General features: G+C 42.6%; 2 protein-coding genes across 9 annotated transcripts in view; one reads left to right on the forward strand and one right to left on the reverse strand.

The window, feature by feature from the left end:
- Positions 1-132: 132 nt before the first annotated feature.
- LOC107999327 (TSC22 domain family protein 1-like) overlaps positions 133-12,274 on the reverse strand; it is a 266,961-nt gene continuing 254,819 nt past the window's right edge. For all 8 annotated transcript variants that reach the window (XM_062077394.1, XM_062077395.1, XM_062077398.1 and 5 more), the window contains 5 exons: positions 10,687-10,789; positions 9,760-9,782; positions 6,026-6,184; positions 5,281-5,635; positions 133-4,792 (listed from right to left, as the gene is read on the reverse strand). In XM_062077394.1, coding sequence (XP_061933378.1) covers positions 4,393-4,792; positions 5,281-5,635; positions 6,026-6,184; positions 9,760-9,782; positions 10,687-10,789 — 1,040 coding nt within the window. In that variant the 3' untranslated portion in view covers positions 133-4,392. The remainder of the gene's footprint in view (positions 4,793-5,280; positions 5,636-6,025; positions 6,185-9,759; positions 9,783-10,686; positions 10,790-12,274) is intronic.
- The window catches only part of LOC108001543 (L-lactate dehydrogenase A chain-like), a 116,426-nt gene continuing 110,330 nt past the window's right edge, over positions 6,179-12,274 (forward strand). Inside the window, exon 1 of the mRNA XM_062077402.1 lies at positions 6,179-6,317. The gene's annotated coding sequence lies outside the window, so the exon portion shown is untranslated. The remainder of the gene's footprint in view (positions 6,318-12,274) is intronic.

Consider the following 12,274-nt stretch of genomic DNA (forward strand, 5'->3'; position numbering starts at 1 on the left):
ATAATTATTCCACAAAAATAATATGTATTTTATTTAGTGTTATTTTTAAAAATTCTAAAATAAAATACTTTTTTTTCACGATTGATTCGATTGAGATAACAAAATAGAAAATAACGTATTAATCGATAAGGCTCATAGATGAAATTTGTTTTTATTCACTGTACATTTTCTTACATACAAAAAGTGCAATGCCTTTAAAAATTGGTCACAATAATTGACTTAATTGCGCACAGAATATCCATTCATGTACACAAGCGTTTCACGATTATATATATGAAAATAAAATAAATTTCTTTACAATTTACAATGTTATATACAATATGTTGTGTTCATAGTTGTTCTAATCTTAATACTTTGTTGCACTGTAGAATTATCAAAAAATATTTTATTTGTTTTCACTCGCCCAATATTTTTGCACAATAACAACGAATGTTGATTTCAACATTTTTTCTAATCTTGTTAAAGAACAACAATATATAAATTATAAAATATCCAATTACAAATACGATAATTCATTCTTAGCACCGTTTCATATCTATAATTAACATTAATTACACAATATAAGCAAATTTTCTTTTCTCTTTACAATTTCACGCATCAAGTGAGTTTTTATACATTGTCTTTAAAATCGGCTAGATTTATATTACATTAGTGGCAAGAAACATCACATCACAAAAATAGAAATCGTACGTTTCTAGGAACGTTGATGTAACAAAATTTTAATATATCATTGGCGTGATTATCATCACGCTCTTTCCATTCTCTCAACTTTTTTACGTTAAATTATCTCACGTGTATTTCCATTGTATTTCCTGTCGTTTCGTAACGATGCATTTAACTTTAATCGATCGGTAAGAAATCTTTACGCAATAAGAGTTTCAATACGGTTAATCACAATTTTTGCGCCGCTCTTTATTCATATAGGACATTGCATAAATTATATCGATAACTTCCACATCTATGAATGAGAGGCTCGATAGAAAAATATAGACGCGAGATTCTTTTCCAAGATAACTGCAGGAAACACGATAAACAATTTACATATCATCCATAAACAAGTTTCATTTATGCAGAAAATTTTTTAATTTTAATATTATCTCTTCTAATATCTCTTTTCAATTTATCCTTTTTAAAACGATTCTTTCAAACCAGACACTTTGTCATTTGTCATCACAACTTTCTTCCCGAGTCTCTCATGTACAAAGTGTCAAAATAAATTTCATATGAATCTGTTCGTACAAATTGTTGATCTTGTCTAATTCCATCATAGCTCGCGTTAATCTCTCTCACAAAAGAACGGGAAATCCATCGTTTCGATCGATCGAAATTCCTCGCGGTATCCACATCGGATAAATTTTCAAACGAAACGACACGCGATACGACGAAACCAGTCGATGAACAATTTAACCGGGCAGAAGGGTTTCATTCCACTCGACATTTTTCCATTGTGGGAACTCTCCTCGGGCAAGGAGGAACGCTGCCGTGATTTCACCGGTAATGCGAAAAATGCATAGGAATTGGCGGGTTGGCGGTATGCGCGTGGGGATAAGGACATTTTTCGGTGGCGGAGCGACGACAAAGGTATTCGGGCGTAGACACTCTCGTCCATAAGTCACCGGACACTTGCACCATACAAATGAACGTTAGGATTGCAACGTGACACGTTGACTTATTTGTAAGCAAATCTTATGTTTTAACTATACTAATATAAATATGTGTTTAGAAAATACGCAATTGTATACGATTTGCAATTAAGATAGACGAAAGAAATAAATTTACAAATTTGAATTATTAATCTGTTAGGTGTGTTTTAAAAATGTTGCAAATTGTGTGGAGGAAAAATGAAGGGACGGCGAGTATACTCGTCATGCACAGTTAACAGATTAATAGATCGATAAATTTATGCGTTTAAAGTCAACAAATATCCGGTGACTTTTAACCAGGAGCGTTCGCATAAAATCGACGAAAGGAAGAGGCGAAAGTGTGCGGATCGCCAACACGTATCTCAATATCTCGCCGTTCGATCTTTCTGGGCTCGGTTGTCTCGCTATATTTACATGTATAATTTACATATCTCGTAGCAGGGGCGAAGATGGTGCGCGCTCCTCCACCACCTTCCCCTCTTCGTTCCACGGCCAAGTTCCACGTCGATCCAGAAATTTCGCCAACAAGAATTTTTTTTTTCTCTTTTTATTACGAAATGATATTTCTTCGAAAAATTTCGAGAATAGAGTGGAAAGTTTGCATTTTGGAAAATGGAACGTGGACGGAGAATTCATCTTATCATCATTTTCTTATCATTCTTTTTTTTTCTTGCATTGGCGTTTTAAAGTTGCTATTTTGAAAAATACTATATATATAATTAAACGCCTTAAACTAAAATCGATTGGCGAATATAACGAGAATATAAATTTCTTGGCGAATCTGAAAACGCGAAATGCGGAAGATCCCCTTTTGTCGGGGAAGAAAGGGGAACCTTAATTAAGCGTGGACACCAAACGAATTCCATAATATCCGTTCTCGTTCGCGTAACACGATAAGAAACCAGCGATCGGACAGCGCGCCTCGTTCGTGGGATTTTTTCCGTGGCGGAATAATGCGCGCCAGCCACCCCACCGGCTCTCTCTCCCTCCCTACCGCCATTGTGACCGCGGGGGCGCAATTAATTATTGCAAGTTGCATCGTTGCATCTGTTGTTGCGCGGATCCGCGTTCTCCTCCTGCGCGCGTGTATGTTAAAGAGGAGAGCCGCCAACGATTTTTCGGCCGTTCAACGAAGCGTTGCCATTCTTTGTCGCACCGAACTGGTAATTTACGGGCACGCGGCACTTTCGCATAATTTACGTCGATTAAACCAAAGTGGCCGAAAAATTTCATTCCTCGATTCCCTTTCCAAATTTATTCGTATACGATCCGTGTTTTATATAATAATAAGGATTTTATGATAAATAAGGAGAGTTAGTTGTGAGTAATATTTGAAAATTAGTAATAATATTTTTCTTTCGAATTTTTTTCACAGTCCATAGTGGATCAGAGTTATCCAAGGAGAATTTGAAACTTTGTAATTTTTTGAGAGTCCATAGTGGATCAGAGTTATTTAAAGAGAGTTTGAAACTTTGTAATAATTTGTAATAAGAATTACAATGGATTAGAATTTTTTGAGAGTCTATAGTGGGTCAGAGTTATTTAAAGAGAGTTTGAAACTTTGTAATAATTTGTAATACTTTAATAATAATTTGTAATAATTTGAATTACAATTTAGATTAGAATTTTTTGAGAATCCATGGATCAGAGTTATCCAAGGAGAGCTTGAAAATTTTTAAGAATTTTTTGAGAGTCCATAGTGGGTCAGAGTTATCCAAGGAGAATTTGAAACTTTGTAATTTTTTGAGAGTCCATAATGGATCAGAGTTATCCAAGAAGAGTTTGAAAGTTTGTAAGAATTTTTTGAGAGTCCATAGTGGGTCAGAGTTATGCAAGAAGAGTTTGAAAGTTTGTAAGAATTTTTTGAGAGTCCACAATGAATCGCAACGACCAAAATTTTCCTCCTCTTCTTTATTTATTTATGACGAATGGATGAGTTATTTAAACTTCGGTGGCGAATTGAAATTGGAGATTTAAAGAGGGGGATTCTTGAAAGGTGTGCGCGTCGATTGCGACAAGGTGGGTGAGATACGAACGAAAGACGTAAAACGCGGGGAATCTGTTGGGCGGGGAACGTCTCCACTGTTCGTTCGTGTTCTGTCGAAGGAACAATCGAGGCTGTCCGAGGGGAAGGTAATTAAGAGGACACGACGGCGTCGATTAAACAAGTCCTGCCGAATCGGGTGAAACGAATTAATTCCACCGTCGAACGAGGTATCGAAGATAAACGAGGATCGAACCTGACGGAGGATACCGGCAATCCTTGTATTTAACGATTCAGTGACCGATTTATCTCGTTAAATATTCACACGTACATTCACACCCCTCACACATTTTTAAAAATCCCCAACTTTATTCGGATAAAAATTTCCCTTTTCTTTTTACAGAATTTCGAAAAACTGCTCGAGATTTCTTTTCCTCTCGCTTTCCGCCGCGTCCGCCAACCAATCTCAAAGATATCGACGAGGCTATTTGTTATGGCACTATTTCGCCGTAAACCGAGTGAATCTCATCGTCGAGGAATTCCCTTTCCGCGTTTCCCCTGGCAAACCTAACCTCGCAATCTAATCTCTAATACTCGATATCTCTTAACGCATGTAATGTCCTGAGTCGTTGGGATTGTCATCTTGGGAAAAAGCGCGTTCAGTCTTCTTCTTCTTTTTTTCTCGATCGCTCGAGCTCGAAGGAAGGAAAGATAAATACGAGGAAAACACGCGGCTCGCTCGAATTCTTTCTTCGAAATTTGGTTCTAAATATAGTCGGAGGGTACCGAGGTCTCGTTTATCGCCGCCAATCGATACTGAGGCGTTTCCAGGCCTCCCTGCTGGTTCAGGTGGAGATTCGTGTTGGCCGGTGCGGCCGCCGGTGGCATCTGTTGATTCGCTGAATTCGAGCTCAGGTCGCTGTAATAGGCGCTGCTCGGCGCGCTGCTCAACGTCGGCCCATCCGGTTCCGCGTCGCTTCCTGTGTACGCGGTGTTTTGGTAGGACGGGTGGTCCCCGTTCCTGCTACCCACGCGTAGGTCCTGGGGATGATGATGGTGATGATTGTGGTGGTGGTGGTGGTGGTGGTGGTGATGCTGCATCTGACCAGGCGGGACTGGCGTCGACGGCCCGTTCTCGTACATCTCGTAATCCGGTTCTTGTAACCTTTATAATAGGAAAGAAGATCGCATTACGACTGCTCCTCAATTTCTAGAAACTCGATCGATTACACGAGTTTTCAACCTACGGTATCGATGCATCGGGTAACGATCGGTAATTTTCTAGCGACGAGTAGAGTTCCAAGGAACGATAAAAGAAATCAAGCTTGCACGTTTCCAACGAACGTAATTAACTTGAATTTATCCCCGATAACGCTTCACCTTTTACAGCTATTATTTATATTTGACGTTCGCATATTGATAGGATAATTAAATGGTAACGACAAATTTCTAAAAGTTTCCCTTCGTTCCACGATCGATGAACGCTTGTTCTACGCGTGAAATTGAGAAGATTGCGGGAGGAAAGCAAATTTACGCAGACAGCAAATAATGTTTAATAATTTGAAAGAAAAAAATCGAAGGGGGCGTGCATCGAAATTATTGAATCGCGGAGGATGAAAAGGAAGATGGCGTCAAGATAACAAATTAATTCACCTTTTGCTGTGGCGCGTACGAAGCGTGTCCCTCTGCAGAGATCCGTCCCCGTTGCTGCCGCCGTAATGACGATGTAACCTCGCGGCGTCGAGCTCGTGATACTCGTCGTCCTGGCCACCGGAAGTCGTACCGTACGTCGAGCTTCCTCTCATTTGTAGCTGGAGATCGCTCGCGTAGCTCGCGGCCTGAGAGTCCAGTTCTGCGTATAGAGCTTCGTCCGTTTGCATGTGGGTGTAGTGGTTCTCCACGGGCAGATTCATCGCTCGTCTGTGTTGCGGAAGCGACAGAGGCGTCGTCACGACTCCCGGTGTACCGCCGCCGCGTCGCGAGCCTAACCACGACCACACATTGTGCCCTTGAATCACATCACACCACACGCATAAAAGTCGCGCAACTCTCATTTCCTCCGTGCCAATTATCTATCGCGTTTTAAAACTTTAAACTGAATTCCAAACAGCGCAAGGATAAGTGTACCGTTCGTTGGTGACAAAGAAGTCTCGCCCGTTTTCACGAGAACACTAATCCAAAATCGACGATATGTTAACCTCGATGCATTAGCGTAGACGAATTGCAACGAGATTTGTAACGATAATTTTTATTACTACGCGTTGGAATTGTTAACAAAGCGTCTGAAACGGAGATAGGTGGCGAAAACTTCTTTCCACTAGCGAGCAGTAGGTAATCCAGTCGATAACTATCGATCTCTATTTTACCTTGTAACGGATGTATTTAAGGAGAAACGTACCAGGACTAGGAGCGACATCGTGATAAGGTGGCAGCTTGTCGAGTTCGAGAGGCGGCCGATCGGGTATAACCGCCACTCCACCTCCGGCTCCTCCTCCACTACCCGGGCCACTGGCTTCCTGAGCGTTCGTATCGTCCACGCCGACGTTGCAACAATTCGCTGGAAACAACGAAAAAATATTATATATATATTGTCCCACGCGAGGCTTGGAAAATCCGTTGAACGAGAATCGTGTGCTCGAGTTTCATCGTGGAGTGGGGTCGAATCGAAAACGAAGCTCGTCAAGTGCCAGGTGAGCTTGGACAGAATCCTGTTACGTTACTCGCGTATATAGGCTCACGTGCATAGATATATATTACCTCTTGTATACAAGGACCCGAATCACCGCATTATGACACGAGACTGAGAGAGAGAGAGAGAGAAGGGAGAGGGAGGGAAAAAAGCGGCTGTTTTCTATATGGCCTCATTGTGCGCCCGTCATCGTGCTGTCATGGCGCTTATAGAAGCGAGGTTTGGGATGGATTGAGAAGCACGGTGGGAGAAAGAGAAACGGAGAGGTGGGAAGAGGAGGGAAATAGAAAGAAAGGAATTCGGAATTGATAGATCAGAGGTACCGGCTCATGCTCGTGTGTAAACGGACATGGGAGAAAAACGAGATTATGGGAAATATCCTGTCCTGTAGCTCGCGATGGATCGTTGTCCGAGGGTTTTCGTCGTCTCGAACAGAACGTCGTGTGGAACGTCCTGTCACTTGAAGCCAGAGGAGATAGAGAAGAAGACTGGTTCTCGTTTATCGCCGTGCTCTTACACCAGCGGCGTGCACGCGTGTAACGAGTGTAATCTCCTCTCTCGTGCCTCGTCTAGACGCTATTTTCTTCCGAGAAGCTACAGCTACAGCGAGGATAATTGCTCACGGAATGAAGAGCAGAGTGACGTGCAGAGCCGCGTACGGACGAAACTTTAACTTTTCCTTTTTTTCCCCAACTTACCGTCCGTGGATATTTATAACGAGCCGTTACACCGTAATTTACATAATTAGCATCTGTGCACAAGATTACCCGGTAATAGGAGACGCGAATTTTCTCGCGTACTTTCCGTTCAATCGAGAATTATAACGTTTTCATCGATCGAAAAAGGAACGAGAGAAGAATAAAAAGAAGAAAGATTTGTCTTGGATCAAAAATTATTCGTTTACAAACGGGGGAAGGATTTCAATTGCCGATCATCCTTCTCCCTAATCAACCTTCCATTCATTACGAGCCACTCTTACGAGATACTTCATCATGCGAAAAAGGAGGATAAGCGCGACTTCATTTGCGCCCGAGCGAAGCTAGAATGGAATTCCGAACGCAATCGATTATGGGACGAGTCGTCGGTTGGTAATCGCGTTATTTATCGTGGAACACGACTCCGTTCGCCTGCAATTTAACATTGAGCGTTAAGCGTTAAGCCGTTTATATCGATATATCGTAAATAAGACGGTGTCGATTTATCGGTTCTCGCGTAACATCGTACGCATGGATTTCGCCCAGGTCATAATCCAAAGATCCAAAGACGTCGTAAAAATTTCTCCTTCTTCTTTATCCACGAAACCTAGCGCCAAACTATACGTGCTCGATTCCATCGGTGATCAACGTTATACATCCATTTGACGGTGGTGAGGTAACCGGATCCAGGTCTCTCTCTTCCAGGCTGTCGCTTCCAGCCTCGATCTTCTTCTGGACGCGTTAACCGCGTGATTTACCGGATTGGACGGTTATTGGAATATTAATTGATCGATATTGGATGTATTAACCGGTCACAACGAAGGGAGGAAGAAGGGGGAGAGAGATACACGGTTTCCGTTTGATGTTCTTTTCTTGACACTTCACGTGTCAAACAAAATTTTCATCGATGCGAGATTTTTTTTGAGCGCGCGACCGTTCAAAAAAAAATATTTTTTCGACGGATACGAAGAGCCGATTAAAGCGAATCGCCATTGCGTTCTTTTTTTTTTGCAACAGCCAGTTTTAGCTCCGTCCATTAACGTCTCCCCTCGTCCCCTTGCCGATTCGTGCCGATTACGTACGACTCTACGCTTCAACGATGTTTTCCGTTAATTCGTTTTCTTTTCCCCTTTTCCTTTTTTCTCCCCCACCTCCTCTGTGAAATTGGTCGCCGCGCAACGCAGTCGCGCGCCGCTAGAAATTCCAATTACATCCATATTCGAGTACACCTATAATTTCATCGTTGGCACGTTTACACGCAGGACAACTCGTGACTGGCGACGATCGTTGCGGTTTTAACGTAATTAATAGAAACGGATGAAAAGGACAAAAATAGAATCTCTCGGTAGGTAGTAGTATGAGGGAAAACACGTATGCCATGCCTCCCGTAATTTACTGCCTCCTTAATAGCAAAATTTACGAGACTGCGGCGAAAATTTTTTAAAATTTCAAACACATCTCCTCTTATGGAACTCTTTATATATATATACATACATATATATATATATTTTATACTTTCCATTCTAATTGTCCTCGATATATCAAATTAACTCGTATAAGCGTTAATTATGAGCTTGAACGATACGATTTCAACAGATCGTTATCCGAGAGAAAGGGGAGGGGGGCTCGATCGATATTTGGCGCCACTCGCTGCGATCGGAACGGTGTGAAGGCCACTTAAGAAACAAATGGCGGAGGAGAAACGACGAAGGAGTTCGAAGGAGGTTCGGTGAAACGAGTGTCGGATAATTAATTCGGGTGACCCTCGTTGTATCCCCTCGAGATCGGTGGTAGCGCCCCCTCTCCTTCCATTTGCCCCGGTTCCAACCGTTCTCCGTTCATCCGTTGGCAGGGCTTCCACGGCTCGGCTCCTAGCAGCCGGCTCGCTCGTTGATCGTATCGTGCCGCGGGTGATTTTAAATCAGAAAGTTAATTAGACGCGCTTCACTGTCCTTTATGTCGTTCGTCCGTCGCGTCCTATAACGTGTATGTGTATACGCGCGCGCGTGTGTGCGCACGAGGGCGGTAGCTACTCTCTCTCTCTCTCTCTCTCTCGCTTCGGAATATACCGCTGTGAGCCGACCTTCATTATGCCAACTAATTAAACTCCAATCGGCTCTGACACTCGATGCCACGGCTCTAACTCTGTGCTTCTCGTTTGCACCGATCGACGCCATGCGTTTCCAATCCGGATCTAGTCAATCTGGGAATCGAACTTTTTTTTTTTTTTGGATAAATAGAGGATTTATTTTATTCGTACAATCACTTTTCCTTTTCTTCTATGTTAATAGAATTCTATATATATATATATTTTCGCGAGTATTCATTTTTTTTCCCTCGTTATAATTTTCTTTATAATAGCTTCATTCCTTTTTGTCTACGATCCCTTTTGTCGATACACGTGGCAAGGTTTTCGGAATACAGATAAGGTTTCAAAGAGCGTTCCACAAAGGAGGCACGAAAAGGAATTATTAGAAGGAGGATATCATATTTTAACGGCGAAGGGAGGAGAATGGGAGAAAAGGAGGGGTGGAACTTTGAATTGATATCCCCTGCTTAGGGATTGGAATAATTGCGACTCGTTCGTGAATATGGTGCGTCGGATCGATCATAAGGTATAATTACATTAGGGGCATTTCGTACGTCTATTGTATTAATTTTCCTATACATTGATCGTCCCGATCAATAATTATATAGTTTCTTATTCGCAATGAAATTAGAATCGTACATACATATCTGGAGACTTACCTCTGCCGCCGGCGCTTTTCAATCTGCAACACAGAAAAGGAAAATTTTCCATTAAAAACGGTCCATCCGATTTATCTAATTTTCGAATTAACCATGAAATCCTCGAACTAATAGATCTAGACAATCAGTTCAAATTTTTGCTCTAAAAAATATGATCTCTCTCAAAATTTAATAAAGTTACTTAAGCATTTCAATGATTACTCGAAGTAACTTTATTCTTAATCAAATTTTCTAACTCTTTGTCCAGGAATCGCCGTAAAGATGGCTCGAGGATGTCTTTGGAGGAACGAAAGTACCATCGGGGTCGAACAGTTACCAACGATTGTCCTCACTTTCGCAACACCCCTCCCCTCTTTTCCTCTTCCTCTCGTTCCTCCTCCCGATTTCCTCCCCGACTTTTTTCGTTCGGATTCAAATCGACCGATCTAGTTAGCAACCGGTTCACCCCTCCCCTCCCCTCCCCCCTTATTATCCGCCCCGATTCTCTCCATTTCGACGCGTTGCGGTGGTAATTTAACGGGAATCGATCCGAGCTAAACCGCGATCGTTTCGCGGATCTGGCCGATCGCCGATCCGTATCGAGCCTCCATCGTCTTCACCTTCTCCTCCTCCTTCTTTGCATGGATTTCGAAATCAATCTCACGGAAACGGGGCGCGCAGGTGTTTTACCGTTCTCTTCGTGTTTCGATTCGAAATTCAACCGGATGAATCTCCCCCCCTCTCTCTTTCTTTCTCTTTCTCCGTATCGATATTGTAATGACATGCGATGGTAAAGTTGTGCGTTGAGAACGGCGATAATTGGAAGGAATTGAGAACAGTTAGCGATGTTTGATCGTTGAATTAAAATTGAATAGGGTTCGAAATTTTGTTGAGAGAGGGGAGGGGATGGAGATAGGGGGGAGGGTATGTAAACGTTGTCGTACCGACCTTCGACAATGGAGAAGCGTGACCATGACCACGGCGCCGATACCCGCCGACACTAAGGACACTATCACTAGAGTCAGCACCCATCCGAGTTCTCCAGGAGCTTCTGCAAAAAAAGAGGGAAAAAGCGAGCGATTAGAACCCGTGAGATTCTCTCTCGCGCCATCGAACCGTAAAGATCCACCGTCGTTTTCTTTGGCCGTCGCCGCAGAAAGAAAACGACGACGGTGTAAAAAGGATTGGTTCGTACAGTTTGCCGTTTCACCGAGGCGAGTCGTCCTCTCATCGATGATAATGATGATGACGATGATGACGACTCTATTCCACCGAAGGCAAAAGCTTTTCGAAGCGGCGATATTTCGTATCCGATTCCGCTTCTAACTCGATCTTTTTACCTGTAAACGCTCCAGCCGCCATTATCCCCCGGCCTTTCTTCTTCGAACCTTCTTTTTCCTCCTTTCTTATCGACCGAAACGACGTAACTCGTAAAAGCCCCCCTCTCCCCTCATTTTTTTCCACGAACCAACCGTTTAGACCGGAAGCCATCGATACCTGGATCGATCCAGCTCGAAATTACGCGCATTCTCGTTTCGCTCTCGTCACCAGTGCAACGTCACTTGAGCAAAAAGAAAAAAAAAAATTGCGTCCGAATGTATTATATTCGAATGTTTCGAGCGTAAAATTATCCGAGCGAGGTTGCGCGCCGCGAGAAACCTCCACATAATTGGTCCACCGCGTCCGGTTTCCGCTCAGCGGGATCCCCGGCAAACTTTTATATACGCCAACTTCCCCATTACTTCTGGGACGGATCAACACCGCTGATCTCGGCTGGGATTCTCGGTCGGTAACGAGACGAGAAATTAACGTAATCTAGAAAGCGGTAATATACTGTTCATTAAAAGAAAGAAGAGTCGTTTCGTTGACGCTTTGTCGAATCATCTGCGCTACGTAATAATAGGAGAGATACAATTTGAACGCTCAAAAAATTATTTTCCAAGGAATCTGAAATACTTTCGAAACTATTTATAATATCTAGCTTATTCGTACGATATTTATCTCAACTACTCGAATTACAAATCGTAATTAGCCTGTTACGAGAAATAGAGAAATTGTTATATCGCATCGATACTCTGGATCCTGCGTCTAATGCATCGAGGGAAAGAAAAATGCGCGTGAAAATAGGCGTTTCTGAATCAACCAATCACACTCGCGAGACTTATTTCCACCAATGAAACAGTAGATGTCGCTACGTGAGTCGAATTAGCACCGGTAGGATGGGATCAAGTTCGACGCGTATCCAACGCGAGAGATTCGAACATGTCGGTGATAAAATAATTAAAAAAAACGACGAGAAAGAGAACGACAAAAGAGAGGACGATTATGAATGGTTGAAATCGCCGTAGAAGAACGTTACGAATGACGGTTGTCGACGTTGAAACCTATATAACACTCTTTGGAACGTTTCTTTTCGTATTTCGCGACGATTTTCCACGAACCACTTCTCGACACGGGAGAAAGAAGAAGTCCACGGCCATTTAACCAGTTTCCAGGCCGCGATTCTCACAGCTCGCTTTCAACCGGTCGTCGAACA

The sequence above is a fragment of the Apis cerana genome, linkage group LG7 (assembly GCF_029169275.1).
Source record: "Apis cerana isolate GH-2021 linkage group LG7, AcerK_1.0, whole genome shotgun sequence".
Classification (NCBI taxonomy): Eukaryota; Metazoa; Arthropoda; class Insecta; order Hymenoptera; family Apidae; genus Apis; species Apis cerana.